Source organism: Lingula anatina, chromosome 5 (genome assembly GCF_051362555.1).
Source record: "Lingula anatina isolate TDL-2025a chromosome 5, LinAna3.0, whole genome shotgun sequence".
Classification (NCBI taxonomy): Eukaryota; Metazoa; Brachiopoda; class Lingulata; order Lingulida; family Lingulidae; genus Lingula; species Lingula anatina.
In genome coordinates, this window is record NC_141771.1 from 14143000 (window position 1) to 14169262 (window position 26263).

A 26263-nucleotide genomic window follows, 5' to 3' on the forward strand; every position below is an offset into this window, starting at 1 on the left:
CCTCTCAGAGAGTACCTACCGACTGTGTACTCCGGTTTGCACCGTGTCAGGGCAAACTCCGCATCTTGGATGTTGCCTAAAGCTCCTTTCACCAACTGCATACATGCCAGTCTACCGGTGAACATACGCCCGCCTTCTGTGCTCCTCTGACCAAGGGCTATGGAAGTAGCATTGTTAGGGGCGAACCTTCCCAGTGCAGAGGTTTTATTGAAATTCAGGGGGGCATCCAAAGTTGCTATCCCGGTCTTCAAGATCCCCACAGCGGAATCATATACTAAGAGTACCTTATACCAAGTGTTGATTTCCAAAGCGTTTTCCAGTCTCTGACGGTGCCCACCATACGATTCATTGGCTGGTTTTGTAGATACCTGCAACGTGGAGCCCACTGGGAACTGCCTCACGTGAAGACTGATTTGGTCTCCAACTATCTGTAGTACATTACATGTTTCATTTCTTTCTGGGAACAGTAGGAACAGCAGGGTGAAACTGCCCTGGAGGACCAACCCTTCACGGTTCGGTATTTCAATATGTGACTCGTCATCTTGCGAGAATCCCAAAGCGCTAGCATCGCCATATGGGCCTGGTGCCAGACTGATGTTATAAAGAACACCGTGATGACCATTGCCGCTGACGTCATTTCCCAGGTTGGCGTCATCTAAGGGCCAGAAGGCGACGGGTAGTTTAAACATTGTGCCTACAATAAAATGGACAAGTTCTAATGGCGGGTTTGGTAGCTCTGTCTCGCGCGTGCATAGCCGCTAATGTTCTTTATCTTACTTTTTTAGAGGTCTGCTTTTTATCTCGAACTCAATTTGTTCTTAACGTAAAGCCTTTATTTTTATATAAATATTTCTAGTTTAAAAATTTTACTCAAACTTGTTTATCTGTACAACTCCAAACTTTTACTTACAGTGATTTAAATAAACTTCTTATTATCATTAGAACTGTGTGCAACAGTAGACTTATCCTAGTCATTGTGGCACTACATGTAGGAGATTTTGGGAATGGCAACCTTATAATAACGCAAACAACGTCTTTAAGCCGTCTTATACATACTCAAAGTTTGAATAACACTTTTTCTTAAAAAACATTTTGTGAAACACCGAAATCCTTGCTGCAAGCAAATTTGAATTAATATAGTTTTTGTTTAAAGAAACTTTTTTTGCATTCCTGGTGAAAGAACTCTGATCGTACCTTGAATTCCCTTGGCGCACAATGCCAGGGAACATATAAGGACGAAACTGTCGTGGAGTCGCATGTTCTTTGGTTGGCAATCTGTGTATTAGATGCACTGGTAGAAAACGTATCTCTTCACTGCTCTCACATTGAAAGAATGCGTTTTACATGTACATGGGTGAGTACATGTACTCTGAAAAATATGCCCGTTGTCCAAATGCGTGTAGCGTTTCCATAACAGGTGGGAAGTAAATGTGAACGATGTGATGAATGTAATATCCATTAATTCTTTTGTCGGTTACTGTCCATGTAGCACTGCAATAATCTTATGTTCAGCAATATTACATATTCATATTGTGTCCAAATTGAGTTCAGATTGTTTATCGACCTCATGGTCAAGTACTTAATGGCTTGTAAAGAAATTCTCTTCGTGACGTCCTGCAGAAAATTGTTCGAAAATTCTTCATGCGTGCTTCCGTTTTATGTGAATAAGGCAATTACTGGTTCTGTGAAAAAGGAATGGTGGTGTGGAAAATTGATCAAGTTCCTCTTAGTGGAAGGCCTAGTGGGTATGTCTGTGGATGCATTCAGACACAACTGCTGGTCTGATTTAACGTAAGAGGTCAGCAATAAGCCGTTAGGCAGTCAACATGTTACATGGTGACGGGGTACTAAAGCACCACAAATGCTATATAGAAATAAATAAATAAATAAATATATTTAAAAAATTGATAATTTTTGCCCATTGAAAAGATCGATCCATTACCGTACTCTTGTACTGGGGTTGGGAATCGGGAAATTTCTCATATGACGATAAAAATCATAAAAAAGAAATGATTTTTTGAACTCTAAAGCGGGTTGGCTTATAGATGGTTATTTTTTCAACGGATGTGGCTACCTTGAAACAATGGGAAAATTCTTGCAATTCCTGGGAAAATTCATTCTGTCTATGTATATAGGTTTGACACGCATTGTAAGCAAGACAGTTTTACCAATAGAGTTTTTTGGTATTGTTGTATATTGATATTTGAGAGTTAACTAATGGCACACATGAATATTTAATATCTTAAAATGATTCATGATTGACAAGGTGTAACTAGTAGATAAAACAGTATATCAAGTCCATCACAAAGTATCTGAGGCGCTAGATAGTTTTAGACTACATGTTATCTAAAGTGAACAGTGTTTGTCAAATTATCATCTGAATCTATTATAAGTACGCGATAGCCCTTACTGTGGCGAAAGGCTCCTGCCAACAACAGAAATATAGATATTTTTAACGCGTTCCAGAAAAACTAATTGTTCAGGAAATGAAATCGCACATCGCGTTTTTCCTGGAGTTTGTCGCCATCGTGCCTTTCCACGGAATTCAAGGTAAGGCTATTCACCACCTTTCTTCTCTTCATCTTTTATCTTCATTTCTTTTTATCTTTAAGTAATGTATGTTATGTCCTTTGCCTTCATTTTTAAGACATATAGAATCGATTGTTGTTGTTGGTACAGTCTTTTTCCCTTCTTGCTGAAATATGGATTTTTCTTCTTTCTGTTTACATAATTTGCGCTATCACCTCCTCTCTCCCCCTCATTTACCTCTCCTTCTCCCTTTTTCTCATTTTATGTGCAAAATCTGTCGTGAACATGAATTACAAATGATAGGCTTTTTTAGAGTAAAATAGCTTGAATTAAACACCTGTTAATTCCCTTTTGAAAATGTATGACCAATTTTTTCACAAATATTTTAAATTCAGCTTCGATCCCAAAACTACCAGTAGCCTTCTGGCCATTTGATGACGCCAACCTGGGCAATGACGTCAGCGGCAATGGTCACCACGGTGTTCTTTATAACATCAGTCTAGCACCAGGCCCATATGGCGATGACAGAGCTTTGGGGTTCTCAGCAGCCGACGGTTCTTACATTATGATTCCGAACAATGGGGGTTTGGACGTAAGGAACAGATTTACATTAGTTTTCCTTATGTTCCCAGAGAGTAATGCGTTGCAAACTTTATTTGAATACAGAGTGATTCATCGTTATGGGCTTCATGTTATGCAGCACCCAACGGGAACATCGTTTTGGACAAACGTGGTGGAAAATCCATCGCTGAGAGAACATCCTATAGAACTTAAGAATGCGTTCACGTTGAATACTTGGCACAAAGCATTCGTTCGGTATGACTATGACTCGGGAAATCTAGACAAAGGGGTGTCGACGTTAGCCCGCCCGCTGACTGTGGGTAACACCGCAAATATTGGCTCAATTAGTGCTTCGACCAGCGGCACGCTTGATTTAGGTCGGAGGATGATTTATCCTAATCGGTACCAGGGGCGACTTGCGTGCGTGCAGCTGTTCGGTACGCCCTTGAGCTTGAGAGAGGTGGAGGACGCCTTAGCTCGATGTAAACCGGAGTACAAACAAGGTACTATTAGTCTTTGTATATATTTTCTGTTGGATTATTATTATTATTATTATTATTATTATTATTGTGATTTTTTGTTTAGATTGTGCATTCCGTAAAATCTCGTTGATCTTCAAAATAATCAAAATGTACGTTTGCGTACGATAAGACTGCTTTTAAAACTGTCAAAGCACGCAATTATAGTCTTAAACAGTAATGCGATTGGCATTTTCACCTCACATTTGCATCAATTTTTAAACTATCAATGTACAATATACGTACAGAGTCTAAGTATTCCCATTGCTTTTTGGATAGATCGAATGTTGCACAAGTGGCCGACAACATCACTGGTTCCTAGCCCCGCCGTTGTCCACCATGTTGCAAGCCTGATCCATTGCTCTGCCAAGTGCTTGCGAGCAACATGCCGCAATCTGGCTTACAGGAGAGAGAACGGGACGTGTTTGCTGGGACACGGGTTTGGCCTGAAGGAGGTGGAAGATTCTGGGTTTGTGGTGTTTGGGGACGTTCCTTAATTAATGGCATGCAATGGCATTTATATACCCCGGTATAGCTTAATGTAATTTTTAATTTTCCCCTTTTCTCTTTAAGGGGTATATCATTCAAAACTACTGAAAAAGTTACGATGTACAAATCGTTTTCGAATTCTATATTCCTTTTTGAATAAATTGTTTAGACCATGTGATTTTTCGTCAAAACCAAGGGCCTAAAAACAAGGAATATACCCTTATGGCTCAACCGAGCTGTAATTCAATCTGGTAAACACGTAAAGAATGATTTCAATGGCAAAAAATGTTTTATTTTAACTTGCACAAGTTCAGTATAGTTTCCAATGTTAGACACCATATGTTTGCTCATATAATTCTGTAAAAACCTTTTGTAGCATCGAGAGTAAAATAACCAGAGAAGTACCAGTACATGAATAATTTATACAGCAAACAGTGGAAATTTTAGCGGCCCGTAACGGGGTGTAGTTTTCACCATAGCATCTACCATTACCATTGATTTTAATTTCTGGAAATGGATTCCCAAACTTTGTTTCACGTCAAACGACTCAAGTTTGATAAATGATTAGCGCGTCCCATAATGGGGTACATATATAAAGCCATGTCAGTTGTTGTCTGGTCCTGGTACTAATACATTACTACTGAAAACTAGCCTTGGATCATTAGGAAAGCACATGAATATTTAATTGTCATTAAGGCTTTGTAAAACGTATCTGTGCTGTAGAAGCTGGCGACATAGATGCATGGCATTGTTTGCGTTGTTTTCATTCCATTTTAGATTCATCTTGTTCTATTTAATTTGTTTTGTTGATATGAGGGATTGTTCAATGTTGCTTTTGTAATGTTTTCTATTCTTTCAATACGTTAACGATGCGCTGTAAATGGCTTCAAAAGAGCATCTCCTTAATTTCTGTAAAGCCGAGCCTATTGCGTTTTATTACAAAATCGCGAAATCGGCTTCTTTTATTTCAGAAGGTTTATTTATCAGGTATCATGACAAATACAAATATAAAAATGATCTGCAATTGAAAAGCCCTTAATGGCATTAAGGTTACAAACAAACTTATCCAAGTATAGTTCGTAAAATACTTAAGAATTATTTATATTCAAACACCTATTTGTCACAGACGCTTCACTCTACCGTGAAGTAATTATTGTCTACAGCAATCTATTCCATCAATGTGAGGTAAAAACCTTTATACGAGACTTATTTTGTAAATTTAATTGAGAAGTAAGATGGGTAAATGTTCACATGGGTAAATGTTCAATGTTTTCTTTTTTTTTTGAAAAGCAGCTTATACTTTTAGATGGTTCTGTTGTCCTATCCACAGCGAGAGTGACTTTACAGCATTAATAACTACAACATGAAGGTTATATGGTCAGTTGCCAATTTAACTCGCTCTAACTTATACCCAATATGTTTATTCCATAAGAAAAAAATATAGATGCTCCTGCTAGTCTGTTAATCTAATTACATTCAGGGCCCGCGGAGTAGGATCGATCTACGTAGACCGATAGTAAAAGCACATTGATTTTAGTTGCAATGCTCAATTCACAAATATGGATTGACAACATAGTGAACTAGAAAAGCACTCCGAGGGTGCAGGTCTCTGCAGGCAGCAAAGTCTCCATCCAATTCCGTTTCACCCCTTGATTTTCGATATTTTTGATTATTGACTATTGATTGATCATTGATCCGGATCACCACCAAAAACTAATCATCTGTTTCTTGGCCCACTTTTGACAGTTCCTGAAAATTTCATCAAAATCAGTCCATACATTTTTGAGTTATGTTGATGACAAACAAACAAACAAACAAACAAACAAACAGGGGTGCATGAAAACATAACCTCCTTGGCGGAGGTAATTATAATAAACTGCCTCATTTCATGTAATGTATACACAGACTTCGTTATGGACGACTTATATTATAATTTTTCAATCGTAAAGTGATGTATGTATTACGTCTTGTATGAAACGGTGATTGTATAAACACTTGCAATGAAGAAATTATGTCAAAAATTAATAAATTTTTGGTGTCGTTTTATAAAACCGCGGATTAAATTGGGAATAAAAATGTAATATTCTCTCACTGTCACTAAAGGCTACAATGTAGGTAAATAACCCACACAGATATTTTATCACTTACTACTTGCTGGTGCTTGTATATATATAATCAAAGCTGCCTGTTTAAAACATAACGTCCTACAGGGTTTCATAGCGTATTCAAGTAAAGGCACTGTTACACCTTGCGTATAGCATTTAAAGGGATAATAACTCTTTGTATGAGATCTATATTTCACAATAAAAACATTGTGAACAACTCATAGAAATATAATATATTCCGTTTTTCTACAAAAACGGCAGTTATATCTATTATTCTGATATCTGAACTTTGTCATCAGACCACGTGACCTCCATTGATGGCTATACTCTGTTATAGTCTCTTAAGAGATTATAACAAAAAAACTAACTTTTTAGAAAAAAAAACAGGGACCAACTTTGAATGTGAAAATGGATTCATTAACCATTTGTAAGTGTGGGAAAATTGTTGTTTACTCCAGGAAAATTCATTTTTTGGCCAGAACGAAGAGTTATTATCCCTTTTAGTATTAGAAAAAACGCCTCGAGTATGCAGGTTAACGTTTTTGAACGTTACATACCCGAAAGGAGATGAAAAATTTTAAGCATGTTGAAAAGCAATTTCAAACACTGCTTGTATCTTCATTTTAATACCCTGGTAACACTGTGATTCCATACGTTCAATGCTGTGCGTATAATCGAAGTCACATACGGCTCACTGCATAGGTACCTTTTTACGCTTGGTGTGACAAACCCTTTACAGAGATACAATAGCTGGAAATAAGTGTGAAGCAAAATGTATCAGTGGCATAACGAGTGTTTATCAATATTCTGTAAAACAAGCAAAAACGAATGTCTTGGCTTTATGATCATACTGAATGAACAAAATTCAGGCTGAGAATTCCACTATTGACGGAAATCGCTAAAAGAGTTTAGTAACATTTATATCTGTATACTTCGGTCAATGTTTCATATTTTATTATTAATTTTAGAAATGTGTGTTATATTTTAGTTGATTGTATATAATAAGGCAATTGTTTTCATTTAGATTTAACTCGCGCAACCATGTTTTGCACAAGGTATGTTTAAAATGTGTTTTGCTTAATAAGCTTAAGAAAAAAAAAAAGGAAAGTTAGGGCAAATGGATCATGTATCAGCTACATGTATAGATATTTCAAGTTAACTGTGCTGTGGGAGATGCATGTTATCCCGGGGGATAGCTTGAAGTTATTGATCTATGTAAGGTGTGGAAGTAATGGCAATAACATTACTTACCCCTGTAAGAGCTGGAATAACTAGTTAATTTGAAATACGTGAAGTCGGTAAGAGGTCTATGCAACCATATTTTGATTGGCATGAAATAATAAGTAATATGTAGGTGAGAATTAAGAACAATGTTCTCCTTCTTATGGACATTTATCTACAGATGAGTTGAATGGATATAGTGGCGTCCTAAGACAGAGGCATCAAGATGTATACAGAGATATCAACGTGCGTGTTATCATAAAGGTTGTATTGTGTGAATAAATATGATGTTAGAAAGCAAAGATGAATCTGTGTGCAGTCCCTCTCACTAATTGATGAGGATAGTACTCATTATCGTCAAGCAATAATATAATATAATATAATATAATATAATATAATATAATATAATATAATATAATATAATATAATTAGTTGCTTAAAATTCTAGGATCCAAAAGATTGAAGATTCAGGTAAACAAGGAAATAAGTGAGGTAAAACATTTTAAAAAATATTTAAAATGATGTTCTACAAAATACGGAGCTTTGTTAGTATCATATTAACTTTTTTCTATTATCATTTAAGTTTTATTTTATGGTAATTCCTGGCGATCTCGGCCCGGGTGATGAATAGGTAATGAGAACCTTACATTTGCCAGATTCCGTCACTGTGCATGCTATTGTTACATACACACAAGGTTGGTGGATCTGTTCGTGGGGCCACTGCCGTTAACTTAAGTTTCCCATCTATATTTACCACCTATATAATTAAAGTCCCGCTTGCAGTTTTATGCAAAGGGAATCCCATTGTTATTACTAAATACTTAACGTTATTTTTGGACAATGTATTTTTAAATATTTTTGTGATGTGTTTCTTAGATCTTATCTTAATAGATGTAATCTCAGTTTCTTCGGAAAGGTTTCTTTCTACCAATATTCCCAATAATACGCAAGTTATTATAAAGGGAAAAGCCACGTACAACATTGCAGCATTTCGGTAATTTTTAATCTATTCGAATACTGCCCGCTTCTCCAGATTCCTGGGATGATTGGCACATAGACCGGTTAAACCGCGTGCATGTGCATGTGCTTGTCTTGATCAACGTCCTTTCCAGACATCTGGTAAATGTTGGATTCGTATAACCTACATGTATGCATTACCCGGGCCGAGATGGCCAGGAATTACCACCGCGTATTTTCCACCGCGGTGAAAATTATTTTCCACCGCGGTGAAAATTGATTCCCACCGCGGTGTAAATTATTTTTCACCACGTTGAAAATAATTTTCACCGCGGTAGAAATAATTTTCACCGTGGTGAAAATTCCATAACATAAAACTTAAATGAAAATAAAAAAGGTTAATATGATACTAACAAAGCTCCGTAACAAAAGGATATAGAAAAATACTGTATATTTTTAACTCTGGCATTTTTTAGCAGGTTGGTGTACTTTTTCTCTACGTTCATTAGGATTTGGTTGCTAAAAGGCATTTGTTTGGGATCTGCTTAGTCTTCTTCTCTCCTTGCTCTCATTTACATTATGACTTAAACAAGTATTACCCATCAGTAGATCAGTTTCTTAAAGTGCTAAAGTGATTTTTGACAAATTGGAATAGCGTTTTCTGACACCGTGGCAACGTTTCGAGAATAAATTGATTTCACGCACTGTGTGGTGCAAGGGCTTCTTCTGAAACAACGGTGGATCTTGAACTTGACTGAACAAGTATTAGCTGTTATGGTATCATCTTCTCGACATTGCCTTGCTTTTTGGATAATTGAAGTGGATCATTTTGTCTCAGTATAATTACAATGTCCGTTAATCCAGTTTCCTTGGGAAAAAAAAACAGTAGTGGATATACCACGAAGATTAAAGCGATTTATAAATATACATTTACACAGGTGCTGACGAGCGATGTATAAATATCTGACTGATGCTACAATTACTCTCTACCGGAGTTGTTCCAGCTGTAACAAAACTATACAATTACTTAATTACCTAATTTTGTAATAGCTTAAAAGCATGTGGTAGAAAGTACGTTGCGGTGGATAAAAGAAGAAAAAAGACGCACGCGTGGTCTAACAGCTGTCCGTGCTTGGCGTGCTGTATGCGCGAAATACCGCGTTTTGATCTTTAAAATTAGTTTCCGACATTCGTCGTGATAGAAATTGTCTTCCAGGAAAACCGATGATGAAGAAACACACACTGCCCGTTTGACCTTGTCACACCTATAAAGACTGACCGCAAATGAATGCAAATGAAGAAAAAAAGGCCGAGAAAGAGGAAACAGTCGACGAAATGTATCACTTTCTCGTCAAATAACGAAAAGGTTTCCGTGACCTTTATGTTCGAAAGTTTACCAAATCCGAACTGTCGTTATTCCTAATAGATTGATGTCCTAATTGCCCACATCGTTATTTGTCAACGTCAGCTGTAATTGTTTGATAAAGGGGACTTTTAGGGACGTCATCTCAGCACTGCGAAATACTGTCTAATTATGGAAATTTGAGAAGCAGAGATGTTCTGTCCTATGCCTCTCGGTTGGTCACCATTTCACTGTTATGTATACTGAAATGTTTATGAAACATTTCCAAAACTTTCTCCTTAACCAAGTTTTATATTTAAACTTTGACTTGCTCAAAGCTACTTAATGTTTTATATTTACATTTTTGCGAAGTGTCCATAAACGTTTTTTGTGGTAAGAGCAAGAATTAACCACATTTCCATGCAAGATATTTTGTTGATCATACTTGATCATGCTCACAAGTGCATGACAGCTTCACGCGTAGGCAAGTGTCCATAATTTACCACGCCAAACACGCTCACGATACTTAACTTGTTTTGGTGGACGGCTGTATGTATTTTTCGCCTTCTCTTTTTAACATGAACACAAATAAGGAGCGTTTTGGAAGATAAAGATCGTTTTAGACAGTCCCTGACCAAATCTTTTTGCCATGCAAATGCAAACATGTCCTTGCATATGTGGTACTGGAAGTTGTGGAGATGATTGCCTGTAAGTCTTAAGCTATCAATAAACGCAATCTGAGGATAGCAGAAAATCCTACAGTTATTGACGTCAATCAATTAGGTAAAGGATATAGAAATACCCTTCCGATATACAATATTGCTTTAACCCTCTTTTTCTTTCAAAGCCCGTTGTGATGAGGTCTCACCCCAAACAAAATTAGCCTCAGCAACTCTTGCTTCTAAGGGTGCATTCCAGGGCCGTAGCCTGAGCAAAATACCAGGGGGGGCAGTAAGCGGACACGAGGGGGCAAAGCCCCCGATGGGGGAGGGTGTGGGATGGGGTCTCCCCCTCCCATGGTGTGGAAAAATTTTAAAAACTGTATGTAAAATACTGCATTCTGGTGCATTTTAACTGTTATTTATTGCTCAATCAGAAGTCAGAAATTGTAGGTTCATTTTGCCATAAGTACAGTCATATTTTCAACACAACACGCCAATTGGACTTCTTTTCGTAGATTGTCTCAGGATCAGGAATAGGATCAGGATAGCTCCCTAAGGGAGGATGAGCTTTTTGGCATGAACTGAGTTGGCTAAAAACAGTACACATTTGTAAACAGATTGTTGAATGGTTGTCTAGTGGCCATGAGTGCATTTTCTCACAGAAATGATACCAACTTTGCAATTATTTTTTTTTACTTTTGCGATTATTTTTTTTTTTTGCACCTCAAATCCCAGGGGGGCAGCTGCCCCCCCCCCCTGCCCCCCGGAGGCTACGGCCCTGCATTCCCATAGATTTTAGATCGATCTATCCCCGTGGGGAGTCTCACTAGATTACTGTCAGATAATCTGGCTTAAATGTCCGCCCCGCCTACTACGAGCTGTAAGGGGCTAATTAAATTTCGTGCCCGCTCGGCTGACAGCTATTTAGCGTGAACCCCCAGGGAGTTAGGTCGATCTAGTTGGATCGATCTAATCTCTGGGAATGGGGCTAAGGGACCATTCCCACAGATATTTGGATTGATCTATCTCCCTGGGGAGTATCACTAAATTGCTATCAAACTAACCGGCTTAAATGTCTGCCACTTTAGTAAAGCTGTAAGGGGGTAACTACCTTACCCCCTAGCTGATTCGGTAGGCGCGACAGACATTTAAGCCGGTCAAGTTGATAGCAATTTAGTAAGACTCCCCAGGGTGTTAGACCGTTCCAGATGGATTGATCTAGGCGTGGGAACCCAGTCTTATAATAGCGGGGCCATGACACGTTCAATTGATCGATTAAGATCCATTTTGTTTGCATTGTACTTTGAAGTTAAAATGCTATATAATAGTGTTGAGGGAAATCATTGTCTGGGTGACAAATTTGTTAACTTGATTTTAAATTCCCTGATATATTACACCGTGCTCAGAACCGCTTGAATAATGAATTTTTGCCCACTCTCTTGCCCTTCCCATGCAGTCATCATCAAATTCATACACGAGTGTTTATGCATTGTGAAAAATTGCAGATATTTTGTTACGTGTATAGTTGTGAGGGTAGGCCAAATCTGTTGTCAAGGCGGTCGCAAGAACGGTTCAACAGGGGCCTTCATCCTCTGAAGCATTATCCTGCCTAACGGTTTAAAAAGATTTTGAAGAACAAGTAAATATTTTAAGATATGCGAAGCGTTTTTTCTTTTTGCGGTGTAAATTGTAGTTTCGAACCTTCCTAAAAGAGCCTGGGTCATTCGCGGTTTACATGGTCCAACTTCCGGAGCAGGTGCTCGACAAGTCTTTGAGGAAGGGTCTCGTGGGGAGAAAAAAACGTTTCGTCTATTTAAAAGCTAATTTACTTTTCTATACAACCGATAAGGGGAAACCTTGCCAATCGTATTATTGATTTTATACAAGGTGTGTTGGTTATTGTCACCTAAAGTCCATATTTATGACACATGTACGTTATACAAACTCAGTACGCTTTAACAACAGTCTCATTATTTCTAGAGAATTGTCTATGGGCACATTCAAAGCTTGGACATAATAACAAAATTACTTCTAGGAAATTGCTCAGTGCCCCATAACATGTAACTTAACAAACAACATGCACAGAAAAACGAACAAAAATGACACTAGACTTATCAGCAAGTTACTTGATCTAACGAAGCACGTCTTTGGATCTTTTTGAAATCTTTTAATGTAAGGCCGGCGGCAAGGAACATATGTAGGGATAAATAACAGAGGCCTCCCCTCAATTACCATTATTACCGTATAACATGCATTATATACTCCAAACACGTGCCACTGTTCTATGTAAGCCAAGAAATAAACTGAATTCTGGTAAAAAGTACCCTTAGTCCGGGGCTCATTTTAGGTTCAACTTTCTCATTATTTTAACAACAAACTACACATTTATATGGATAATCAGTCATATGTCGTTCTTGCAGTGCTAAAAGCCCCACGTTTTATTAGAAACATCTCCATTTTTTAATCCGCAACGTGAGTAAAAACTTCTAGTTGATTAACTTCTGCAGCAGCAAGGTACATGTAACGGTCAGGCGTTGTGGAACAGCCCACTGGTTCATTTAATCTCATATCGTGATGCCGGTCGCAGATTCATGACACCGTGCATGACAAAGCATAACGCCATTCATCAGTAATGCCTGAGTGACTTAGGTGTCATTTCCTGAAAGGCAGTTAAAAGTTTCCAAATGGTTTTTCTGGAAGCAATCAGGGTGGTCTCATCATCGACATGCTCGTGATCAGCTTGTTACATGTACAATCCAAACAAACAACGGATAATTGGCTTCTCAACAGCTTATCAGCTTTTTATCGTCTTGTCAAAAGATATTTACACTAGCTGCAGACGTCATAATTCATCAGTGGTGATATAATAAGTGACATATTGTAATATCAAGATATCTGAGAAGGAAATGTCGGAAGTATCGTAAAAACTAAATTGTGTTTACCAGATTGTTAGGGGCTGTGCTTCTTTTGATAGGCACCTACATTGGCATGCGCGAGTTTTCTTTGAGTTTCAAAAATAGGAATGATGGCGACTTAATTGCAGTATCTCTTTGCTAAGCAAAATTTTGATTGGAAACGTGCATTCAGTTTGCCATGCTCGACATCTGCAAAAATGTTTTTAGGTTGAGTGTTTTATTTATTGTCCCTCCTTTGTGATATTACAAGAAAGAGAAAGGTGCAAACGCTAGGAAGCTTAAAGAAGTAGACACCGTGTACGAGAGCGAAGAAAAAGTTGTCACACCTGAGCCGGAGGGATACCGTATTTGGCACCACAGTCAGTTGCAACAAAGCGCCAGCGCCCCCTGTGCTTGCCGCAGTTGTCGGGGTGAGGTATGGCTGTCAGAGAATCCTGACAAAGAATCCACAGAACGCTGGTATACCGCTAGGTACAGTTCTGGATATATGTATGCACTTTCAAGGCCGACATGTTTTTGTTTTTTTTCTTCAATAATTATCCCAGAATTTTGTCTGACTCATCCAACTGTAGACATTTCCTCTAACAAGCCCTTCCTGGTTGCATCTACATGTATTACTTGTTTGTGATGGTTAGATCGGCTTCCTGGAAAACGACATGTATTCGTAATCATGTTTCTCTCGACAAATGTAGACAAGACCGCCTGCGATGATGCTATTGTGTGCACATCCTAGAGCGCATTCCTTACACTTGCTCTGACGTCCATCTAGTCATTAGGGCTTACTTGATTGCCTGTCAATCATTCTGACAGTGCTAGTGGTAACTCCTTTGAAGTAACTAACAGGAGGTGAGATTGATACAAAAATAAGATTTTCTGACATCCAAATGCATACAAACAAGTTTTAAATTAAAATTTCAATAGGGCAATAGAGGACCCATCTTTGTGATCGTCAGTACAATAACAGGTAAAGCTGTCAACAATTTAATAAATTTGCTATTTTGAAAGGGTTTTGCTCATTTTCTTCGCTTTCAATATTGACGAGATAGCGTTATCGGTTCCAGCTACAACTGTCTACCTGTTCACCTAAGGAAGACCAAATTCACCATGCTTATTAAGAAAAGTATGCACTAGAAGTGGTTTTTAATTTTTTTTGATTGATCTTCTCTTTTCCATTTTATTGACTTTGAAAGTGAAAATCACTTAATATTTGATGTAATTTCACGTTTTTATAGATAAAATGAACAATAAGTCTTTAAAGAAAAATCCCTGAACCACTTATATACCATTAAAAGCATGTTTATAGCTGTCCAGGTGCCTGAGAAAATCAGGCAAATGAAAATGTTTTTGTCCGAAAAATTCCAATATTACGTCACGCGATGGACTTGGAGCAGTGTTTCAAGCATTACACTGTATTATATGTTTTGATGACACATTAAATGAATGTAACAGGAATATTTTAAGATAAAATCTCCAACCTACATCCCTCCCTTAACTGCCCTCTGATAACAGGGCTCCACTAAAACAAGTACAAAATCTCACTGTGCTCTTCAACATTTTTATAACAGACTACCAACGCGCCCTGTTGTACTATTTAACCATGATGAAGGGAAGTGATTGCAGTCATCATTTTCAGTGTTAAGAGATACTGGTAGTATTAAACTTACCTTTTTCAAACTAGTCGTGTTCACAAAAGGCTGTAATCTTTAAAAAGAGAAACTAAAAATAACCGAGATAGAGAGAAGGAGAGAAAAAGAGAAAGATTGAAGGCACGCAATACGAAAAAAAATGATACTGGGAAGATTGTTCTTTCCTCCATTTTGTATGTAATATATTGATGCTTTTTTTCAACCTTTCTTTCTAGATACTGGGTATTAGATATTTTACATATTCTTTATTCTCATTTCTATTCCGTAATTTAATATATATTACAATAATGAGTTTGTGTTTAATATATAATTCCCTCCTGTTATCGGCCATCATTTTCATTATTGAACAGATTTGCATGATGTAATAAATAATTATAATATGATCAAATAGATAAATATATAAATAAACGGTGTGTTGAAAAATTGTTTTTTGTTACATATAAATATATGAATGTCACTGAATGTCATTGAGAGACCACTTAAGGATTAGGCGATCTTCCATTTATGTAGGTTCGCCATATTTAGGTCTCGGCCTTGCTAGACCTCGGCTCTTTTCGATGTGAATGCTCTCTTTCACTATCCTGTCGCCTCAACAAACAATGGTGAACTGCTGGTTGCTGTATTCTCACAGTCGGAATGACATCCTGAGATACCCCATAGCAACTGCTCCTGCTGTTAATGGCACCTAATTACAGCGGATCGTCGCGCTGGAGCACAGTTAATATTACATGTACAGTACAGCGCGTGCGGACATAAAAAGCTGATCGACCAGACTGGCCGGCCACATAGTTTTGCACGTGTTGAGAGACAAGAAGCAACTCTATAGGTAATGGTGGCTTGGATTTTCATCAATTCTTCACGACACAGCCAACGGCAATTCACTCTCAGCTTTGATACGGGAATAATCCTGTCTGCATATAACCCTACTATAGTAGTATCTTGTAAATCCAAAGATGTATGACAAGAAAAAGGAAGAAATAATCCGTTAAAAGATATCGACGTTTCTCCATTTCTTGTCTACAGTGCACGGACTGCGCAACTCGTTGTCTGCTGCTGAATCCAACCAATCAAAGCCGAAATTGATGCATGCGCCATCCTCACATATATGTATATGATGTATAGGTGTGTTGATGCAAGAGACACCAGTTGCAAAGACATTGCTTGCCCATGAAGTGCGACAAACACGACTGGTTGTATACCTAAATGTTTCATCCACCGTGTATTCGTGAAGATAATAACTATGAAAAGCAGTTCCGCTGAAGTCAGGGAAATAACACTATCGGAGTAAGGAAGCGCTATTAGAATCGAGATACCGAATTGAACAAGACACCATCGTAAGACATATGAAATATTAATATACCTGTACGTGCGAGAAAAACAAGAAGTGAGAATTGACGCTGTAATTAATCAGACGTTTTCTTCGGGAACTATTCATTCATAAGGCTGACCTTTTTATGAGCAACAAATTGGCTTTTGATAACTCTATTGAAGGATTAATAAACCTCATACTACTGAGGGTACAAACAATGCAATGTGCAATAATTTGAATTTCTATGAAACAAGACGTACATGTATTTTCACAAAACCGATTTAGTGAATAAAATGACAAATATTGAACTTAGGGGCCATATCGATGTCAATACACACTAAAACCGTGAACACGCTGCTTTGGAATAGATAAGCTGGATGATTAAAAAGTGGCAATAAAGACCACGTTGTGAGTTGACAGGCGATAAGTAAGGCGCTCATTCGCGTTCGAGAAAGCATCAAATGAAAGAAAATGGCGTCTGGTCAAGGCGGACAGTCCTCTCACGTAGACTCAGGGGATGAGCCAACGGAGAACAGCCCAGGTCGCACAATGTCGGCGCGGCCAAACATCGGGCACACAGGTTCCGTTATTAGAATAGCTGAAGAACCCAGCAACGATGTCGCCGTTCACGTCCAAACATCACACGCAGCCGACAGCGGCCAAGATTTCTCTCACGAAGAAATAGACCGCCATCATGATAAAAACTTCCTCCAAAAGTACGTACTGGGAGACATTCAAATCCTATCGCAGTGGCTCAGTAACAAACACTTCAGTTTACGCTTTCTCAACTGGTTCGCCCGCGCACTCGGAGCGCCGATATTTCTCAATAACCCCATATCTGGGTCTATTATTCTGATATCTATGTTTATTAACAACTCTTGGACTGCAGTGTGCGGTGTATTAGGACTATGTGCCGCAATAGGCACTGCACTCATACGCAGAGAAGATGTAAATAGCATCGAGGCTGGCGGTTGCACGTTTCACGGCCTGCTGGTCGGTATAGCGGTGTCGACATCGGTCGAGAAATACGACTGGTATCCGTGGGTGGTAGTGCCTGTGGTGGTCCTCGCTGTTATCAGGTAGGTTGTTACCTTAAAGGGATAACAACTGTTTATTTTGACCACAAAATGAACTTTCTTGGGGTAAAGGACAATTTTCCCATACTAACCAATTGTAAATGAATCCATTCCCACATTCAAAATTAGTCCCTACTTGTTTTGTAAAATAGTTTTTTTTATGTAATAATCTCTTTGAGTTGCCTTTGCTTATACATTGCAACGAAATAATATAACGCCTATATTTTATATTTTCGAGGGCTTTTTTATTGTTTTAAATCAGCAGAAAGATAGATGCATTTTTGAATAATCACATGCAGGAAAAAACTTATTTTCATTATTGGATGATATTAAAGGGTCACAATAACCTTAAGTGATTGTTTTCACCCTGATGAGTCGAGTTTAATAGACTTTGAACTCACACTTTACTTTTTGATTAGCCTGTCTATTCCCCATCGATATTTTCTGATTGAAAGGACCGTCTTAACAGCTCTCACATGCAGTTTAGTATTCAAGACAACATTGTCATTTCTGTACAGTTAACAAAGATTTATAAGAAAGTCGTTGTTGATTGGCATTAAAGTCTAGGTTATCACATGTTAAGATTCTATTAATATAGGAAAGACGGATTAAATACAGGACAATACTTTAAATCACCAATGGAACCGTGATGTCTTACCGTAAATGACCTCGCTTAAATCGCAGTTTTTATGTAGGAGTAGCTGCACCACGAACACTATTCTATTCACGTCTACAAATATTACGATATCATACCATGCTGGTACAGTGCGCGTAAGTCATTCAAACGTATCAAAATAAACAAATAGTACTGTATGAATAAATGAATAAGTATATAATAAAATGGAAAAAGTGGACATTTGATAAACTAGAATGAAATGCAGCATAAAATGTGCGGAGGTGTTTTTATGGCCGCTTTAGTACGCACGTCACAGCCGAGCAGGTGTGCTAGAAGATTTAGAAGTAGCTGATATTATCTTCTCCTTCTAGCTGGCTGCCACAGCTTCTGTTAAGCCCGGTTTAAGAAACCGAGTGTCCGTGAAACAGCTTTCCTATTTTATTCGTGCAGGATAGAGATAGTGTGACGTAAGTGGGCCAACATCTAGGACGAGGCTTACCTGTACAAATGCACGTGTTAGAGGGGACTCTCTCGTACAAGACACTTCTCTAGCTGAAACAGAATTGTATGAAAGACACCTGACGGGTTTTTTCATTGGTAACAGCTAACGCTAGAAAATTTTTAATAGAGGGTAACGCAGGGCCCTATGCTTATTTTAGTAGACGGACTAGCTTTTTGGCACCGCCACCTCCTTAAATAATGTAACGCAATCTAAAAGTTGAAACGTTTCCTAAGGTCAAATGTTACACGGAGGTTTAGTTAGACTGTTGCATGCGTAACGCTTCAATGAAAAATCAGGACAAAGACAAACGTGCTTAGGTATTATGAAGACTGTACTTCCTTTCCGTACGCATTGACAACGTAATGCGTACAGCATTTCAAAGTACAGCAGCCCGCGAATTTTTGTATCACATTGTATGTGTTTGTGAGTGTGTGTGTGTGTGTGTGTGCGTGTGTGAGTGTGTGTATGTGTGCGTGTTGGGGAGGGGGGGGGCTCGGAAGAATAGGTCTTTTTAACGGAAAAGATCCGCTTTGAATCAAAATTCGATTTAGATTCTATGGCATTACTCAAGCTGAAGCTACAAAGAGGGAAAAGGCGTCAGAAAAAGAAACACTCTCTTAGAAACCGCTTGCTTATGTCTGTCACCCAAGCCTGGTGAGAAAATTTTCTTCCTTCGTGCCAAGTGCTGACCGCCTTAATAACATATTAACCTTCCTGGAATCCAACAAAGGATGTAATTGCTGTGGCGATTGAAGGATATTAAGAATCGATTGTTTTGCTCAGTAGGACGCGAGTTCCAAGTAAATGGTGACAAAGTGATTAGAGTTAATATTGTATGCTTGAATTCACAGGGTTTGGGCGGGCCTTGAAAAGTGCTTGGATTTAGCATTTGCCCTGAAAAGCCCTTGGAATTGGTTTTTTCCTTGAAAAGTGCTTGGATTTGAGTCATGAAAGTCTTTGAAAGTCCTTGAATTTAACAAGATTTTTTTTCCTGTATTAGCCCTGATTCATGATATAAAGTCGGGTTGTTTCCTAGACTTGTTAAAGCACGCGCATACGTTTGTGCGTGTTTGTGTGTGTGTGTTTGTGTGTGTGTGTTTGAGTGATTGGTGGGGGGGGGGGGGTAAGTCTTTAGAAGGGCAATCTTTATAAAAAGCAAAGGCATAACTATAGTAATGATGTTCAAAACTTGTTATTGTATAATATTTTATTGGAGTTGTGTGTTTCCATGTTTTGACCACACTGATACTTAAAACCGTAGGGGTCTGAACCGACAACGTATCGATCTTCAAGGAAGACACACGAATGCAATAAAGACCAACAACAGATTCGACCAGTTTAAAAATTACCGCAAGTCCACCGAACGATAGCCGTACGGGGACCGTGCGATTCCTTCGGCGATAATGCTACGGCCTATTCATGGTTTTCCATGAAGCGCACTAAAGCCTAATGTAGGTCCCAACTACGTTTTGGGCGCACGGTTTTTAGGTTCCTTGCGTCCGGCTAGGACGTAGTTAGATCGCACGTAGCGGCTGTTGATCATGTCGAAAAGTTTCTACGCGCTGTTTCCGTCCTCCAAAAGTCGCACGATGGACGTACTCCTCACGCACAAACTCCCACGTTTTCATTATTTTTTTGGTCGTAGACCACACGTAGCAGCCCGTACGTTCGGTTGCACTTTATGCCGTGTGGTAAGCGGGAAGCTGTGCAGTGCCAAGGAAACGAAAATGAAATGTATACTGTAAAATGAATACTGTAACATGATTATTTCTTTGACGTTATGAAACTGACAAGAGATAGAAAGAGATAGACCAGTGCTGGTTGTTAATACTATAATAGTCGTATAATTGGCATCAGCAAGACAATAAGTATGGATATAGATAGCTAGATACAATCAGATGCAATCAGATGCAATCAGACTAAAAGCTGGTTTTACTTTTTACGCTTGTCCAAATGCATTTGACAATTGGATTTTTATCATTGCCTGCCAATCCAATTTCTTCGAAATTACATTTACATATTTACGTAAATTGGGAGCATCTTTTAATCATCTAGAAGCCAATTTTCTACTTACTAAAGATTCGTGATTTGAGTATGTCGTTTATGAAACTTTAAAACATTTATTAATATCTACAGATTAAGGATCTGAAACCAGGTACAGGGTAACGCCAAGAAGCATTTTTTTTTTTGGTTTTTAAACTCAGTATTGGTGTTTTAGTTATAGAACATACTTAACAAATCTAAATGCTAAATTCATTTTATATTGTACGTTAATTGTACCAACATAAATAACAAATACTTATTCATCAAAATATATAGGAATGACAAAATTAGAAAAAGAAAATGTCTCTTCTCACTTTCGTGTCGGGAAAGTGCGGGTGGGGTTCAATTTACCATTTTGTCTCGGGCAATCGACTCTGAACCCACCTAGTCTTGATACATGTTAGAGACTGTTTTGATTAAGACGACTAAGGGTGCTTTCCCAGAGATTTAGATCGATCTAGAGATTAAGATTTAGATCGACCTAACTCCCTGGGGGTTCACGCTAAATTGCAGTCAACCGAGCGGGCACCATAGTTAATTACCCCCTTACAGTTTTTAGTAGGCGGGACAGACGCTTAAGCCGGCCAAGCTGACAGTAATCTTGTGAGACTCCCCACAGGGATAGATCGATCTAAAAATCCATGGAAATGGGGTGTAAGATTTGTACATGTGCAATGGCGGATCACGTAGCGGGTGAGGGGGTGGGGGTGAGAGGGGCATCCTTTTTCTCTTTGGAGTTTTTATTTCACCTGCAACCATCCCCCACACCCAAAAAAATCAATGAAATAAAACAAAACAATAGAAATGAAGTTTAAAAATGATAACCTGACAAAAAAAGAAATAATAACACTACATCCAGCAACATGATGAAAAACCAATATTTCCATCCCGATGCCGTATGGTCTCGTCTAATTGTTTTAGAAAATGTTTTATCTTTGTATCTCGGCCACCTTTCACAAAACCCTATATACCCGCCCTTCTTTCTGTCTCTCGGGACCTGGCGATGGATACAGATACCTGCAAATCTAAACAGAACACAAGCCAGGTAATTGCTCAAGGACAACATATACAGCACTTTCAATTATTTTTCTCTGCATTCATCTCACTCGCTTTCTTAGCTGGCGTAATGATTGACCAAAAGCGTATTGCTTGTTAATTGGTATTATATCTCTTCCTTTCGGAAACTGAAACCGTTGTTGTTTGCAAGTTGTGACATGCATATGAAACGGGCGTTGTTGTTTGCAAGTTGTGACATGCATATGAAACGGGCTATTCTCAAGCAAATACATGTACATGTAGCACCTACAGGTATATAGCATAAATAAGCAGATGTAACACGAGTGTTTTACCATTACGGTAGCTTCGGCAATACAGAGATACGATACGCAGGCAAGAAAACGGATATTGATATTATCATTTGTTTACGGCCCTTATTGGATTCAGCAGGACAAGCAATTTGGACCAACTATAGTAATATCCGATGCAATGAAAGTCATATAAATATGATTGTTAAGTTACTTAGGAAGGCAAAAAGCAATCTTCTTTTGAAGAGCAATTCTCGATCTATTTGATACAATTAGGACGAAGATATATTCTGGATATTGTTATTGGCTTTATATGGTTAAATATGATAGATTTGGCCGTGGACTAGAATATACGATGTGCTCATGCTATATTCAATTGGCGGATCCACTCCTCAAGAGACGCCGTGTATCTTTTTTTTTTTTTTTTAACCCTTTCAACTTTGTTTTATTGAAATGCAGCAATCACTTTTCCCCACATATCATAATGAGATTGATCACATTTACTGTTTTATATTTGCTTTGAGTTTGTTCTTTAGCCCTTTTAAAACTCATGCCCTCTCTTGGCACAATCTCGGTCCTGTTGTACTCTTGCAGTGTTTTCAAATGTCCTGTAAAATGCTTGCCACGTATGCTTTTTATGACATTTCAATCTTCAAAAAGAACTATTCATGCCCCCCTCCCCTCACAACCGTTTCATCGAAATCCTAGACATGTCACTGAGGTCCAAATGTACAATTTTAGTTTTCGGTTACGATGAACCGAGTGAGTAATGCGTTAGCTGAGAAAGTCGGTTAAATAGCAGAGCACGATCTGAAACAATGGCAGCGCTAGGACAATATGTAAGAGAGGCATGGATTTCTATCACGGGCGGATACAACGTTAGGGGAGAAGAATAAAAGTTAAGACTGATCTTCGGATTTAAAAGTTACATAAATTGTAATGAAAAATTGCGCAATTGAATCACTTCAGTGGGTAACGATAGCAGCAGGGGTTACCAACAGAATTTTGACGTCACTGGTGTTTAATCCGCATTAACAGTGGGGCGCAATCTTCACCATGCCCCTCCCCAACCAAAAAAATGGATTAGTGTATGTACCTTTTCATGTGGAATAATATAGAACATCATTACGTCCAAAATATTTACAACCATTGTACAACCATCACTCTTTGTTTTCAGCGTTTACATAAACAGCGGTTTAAGCAACGTATTTCGGGTTTGGAACCTCCCTGCTCTCAACCTGCCTTTCTGCGTGTCGACTTTCACCTTCCTTGCTGCCTGTGGCTCAGGAAACACAATATTCCCACTGCGGCGGTCGGCACCGAGCGAAACCGATCAAATAGACTTCCTGAAGGTAATATAAGTGACCGAAGTCCGTTCTGGTATACGCACCTTGACCAGGATGCCCTAGATTACTACTGGGTTAATGCCAACTTTTCTTTAGAGTTCTCCTGTGAAATAGACTCGTTTTTGTGTACATGTACAATAAAATAGATTCCGATTTGTTCGTAGTAATTTGCCTCTATGCAGTGTTTGGTATGTGGACATCATTGTCATGCTTTTCAAACTAACCAATAAGCTTTCTTTATTACAGTTGCTAATGGCAATTCCGCGAAGTGTGTCCCAGGTCTACGGCTCTGTTAACCTCATCAGTGGCTGCTTGATACTTTTTTCCCTTTTCCTATCTTCACCGATACTATTCGCACATGCAATTCTAGGGGCAGTGGTCAGCGTCTTAACGGGTACGTAAAAGTCACCAACAGTGAACAATGTCTTAATTGGAAGGTCACCAGCACTGGTCAATTGCAGTATTTTAACGGGTATGTTACCTCAGTGGCAAATATGTATTTTTATGTTTTAACAGAGATGTCACCAGATTACTGGCCAATGTTTTCACAAATAACTAAGTAACAATCATTTAGTGATGGGTTAGTTTGGTATTTTGCAGTACACAGATCCCTTTCTTAACCACAAGGACGTGATGTAGCGTACATGTTGGTGCATTACATTAGAAATAGTTGTTTAAAGTTTGACATTCATGGGTCTTTTTTTCTGGTAAGTAAATCTTTGGATGTGTCTAGTCTACATTAATTGTTTTTCCTGTGATGGAAAAATAAAAGAAAAATTAAAAGTATATGTAAATGCAACAATTGTATAAGAATTGATTTTAATTTGCTATTGTAGCCTTGGGAATTGCAGCGCCACCTATCGAGATATATTCTGGTGCATGGAGTTTTAACGCTATGCTGTGTTCCTGCGCTCTTGGAGGCTTTTTCTACGTTCCGAGCGTCCGATCTCATTTAATTGCTGTGATTGCAGGTATATGATTCAATCATTATTGCCATAAAATCACTATACATTCTTGTTTAAATAAGTAGCAGTTCTGATAGAGGTCATGTCTCATTTTCTTAACTGAACTCGGGAAAGTCATTTCTGCTTTTGAATTGAATGTTACATGAATCATTAAGTCACTCCCATAACAGAAATGAAGATCGGTGACTAATTAACGATAAGCTGTCATTTGGAATCAGAACTAAAAATTTCTTAACAACTTTGAGTGTGGCAAGCCTTAATTTTTACATAAACATTAGAATTTACAAGTTCATTCATTTGTTGATTATTTTGCGGCAAAACTTATGCTGTATACCTTTCAATTATTTTTTACAGCAGCGTTTGGGACGTTAGCATATGGTGCCATGAGGAACCTAGTTCAGAAGGTACCGGTACTCTCTCGCCCTCTCTCACTCTCTCTCTCACTCACTCAAAACCTTTACTGCGACACTTCTTAAATAGTACAGCAGATGCTACTTGCAAAAAAGCGTCCAAAGATACTGCAAAGATGCAAATGTTATAAATATAGAAATACTTCTGATCTACGTTTTTATTTCCTTAGATAAAGCAAGGTCTTTGTGATCCTTTTTAAAAATTTATTACCCTTATAAATTTACTCAGCGAGATAGAAAAGGACTCCTAATCCTAATGCCATTGTTGAACTGTAGGTGGAGGCACCAGTCTTGGCATTCCCCTTCGTGTTTACGGTTTCTGTATTCCTGTCTGTGAATGCGCACAACGCAACTTTGAGGCGAGTACCCTTAGATAAGCTCTCCTACCCCGAGGAGCACTGGAGGACGTACAATCTCAATAGGGTGTCTACACATGCGATTCCGGAGACTTAACGTGCGTTGAAGTCAGTGGACAGGTTATTGTTACCCTAAGGATAAAAGGGGCACACGGTGTTCTCTTGAAGGTCATGGATGTTAATGAACTGGTTAGAAAAGTCAACGACAGAGGACTTAGGAGATCCATTGCAGCCAACGTTCAGGAAAAACAGGACACACACACACACACACACACACACACACAGAGAGAGAGAGAGAGAGAGAGAGAGAGAGAGAGAGAGCTTGAACCCTGAAGATCATAGGATCTAGGATTAAGGTGTGTCCCAGTCGGTCATTGATGGCTATGGACGGATTGGTGTACCCTGGGATCAAATCTACGCCGTCGATGATATCTGGGAACTGAGGCAAAGCCCGATTTCAAGTATGTACTAGTACAGTGCATACTGTTTGCATGTTTTTTCGCCTTGACCTTTTATTTAATTTTTTCTACAAGATAAGCCTCTCCACCTCATCCCAAATTTATTTTCGCTTCCTACGCGCCGACTGACCATAATCAGGTTTCCTAAAGTATTAACTTTATAAGTTAACTGATCTAAGACGTTTGGCAGTGCTTTTGATTCTGTTTTACGAATCAGCATGTCGAGTTCAGGGTTTAACGTTATTATGAAGTCTATAGTTCTGTAGTTCTACTATTCTTAATATACAGTATATATATATCGTGTAGAAAGTAAAATAAAATGATAACTATTTTTCCACTTTTTGCCTTTAAGAAGCACAATTGCGTTCATACATGTATGTGTACATGATATTATGATTTTATTAAACATTACCTTTTAGACAAGTACTACTGTGGTTTACTACTTGCCCCTTTTCTATTCATGAATTAGTTGTGACCGCGGAATAGAATAAATGAGTAAGCATGAATGTGGAATAAGTTGGAATAGTATAGAAATAATGATAAACGCGGGCTGTACATGTACAAACCGTAGATGCCACAAGTCTTATGTTCACTCAAAATAGTCCTTCAACAATTAGTTATACCGCAGCGCAAGTTTAGCTATTGTTTTGATAATAACAATAGTGACTGGCTGGTGCGTCTGGCTCAAAGACTTCAAAACGTTGCCACTGACATTAGAAACGTTTTAATATAGGGTGTCTTAACGATAATAATAATAATAATAATAATAAATTATTTAAAGTCTAAAATCCTTAAAAGTTCAGTAGTTCAATAATAAAATGCTGAAATATTGTAGTAGGCCATTAAAAACAAGCTGTAAAACCAGAGTTAAGACATCAAATTAAAGCTGTAAAACCAGAGTTAAGACATCAAATTACATTAGTTAATAATTTA

The 26263-nt window shown here is 38.3% G+C and overlaps 2 protein-coding genes across 2 annotated transcripts; both read left to right on the top strand.

The window, feature by feature from the left end:
• The first annotated feature begins 2329 nt into the window (after positions 1-2329).
• Positions 2330-7715, top strand: LOC106155885 (uncharacterized). Its single transcript, XM_087014322.1, has 2 exons — positions 2330-3593; positions 3888-7715. Exons 1-2 carry the CDS (start codon positions 2891-2893, stop codon positions 4103-4105), a joined length of 921 nt encoding a protein of 306 aa, XP_086870448.1. The 5' UTR covers positions 2330-2890; the 3' UTR covers positions 4106-7715.
• A 7910-nt stretch (positions 7716-15625) lies between these two features.
• Positions 15626-25784, top strand: LOC147761682 (urea transporter 1-like). Its single transcript, XM_087012398.1, has 6 exons — positions 15626-17333; positions 22973-23147; positions 23388-23535; positions 23978-24112; positions 24461-24510; positions 24793-25784. The coding sequence occupies exons 1-6, from the start codon at positions 16726-16728 to the stop codon at positions 24967-24969; spliced, it is 1293 nt and encodes a 430-aa protein (XP_086868524.1). The 5' UTR covers positions 15626-16725; the 3' UTR covers positions 24970-25784.
• Positions 25785-26263: the final 479 nt, after the last annotated feature.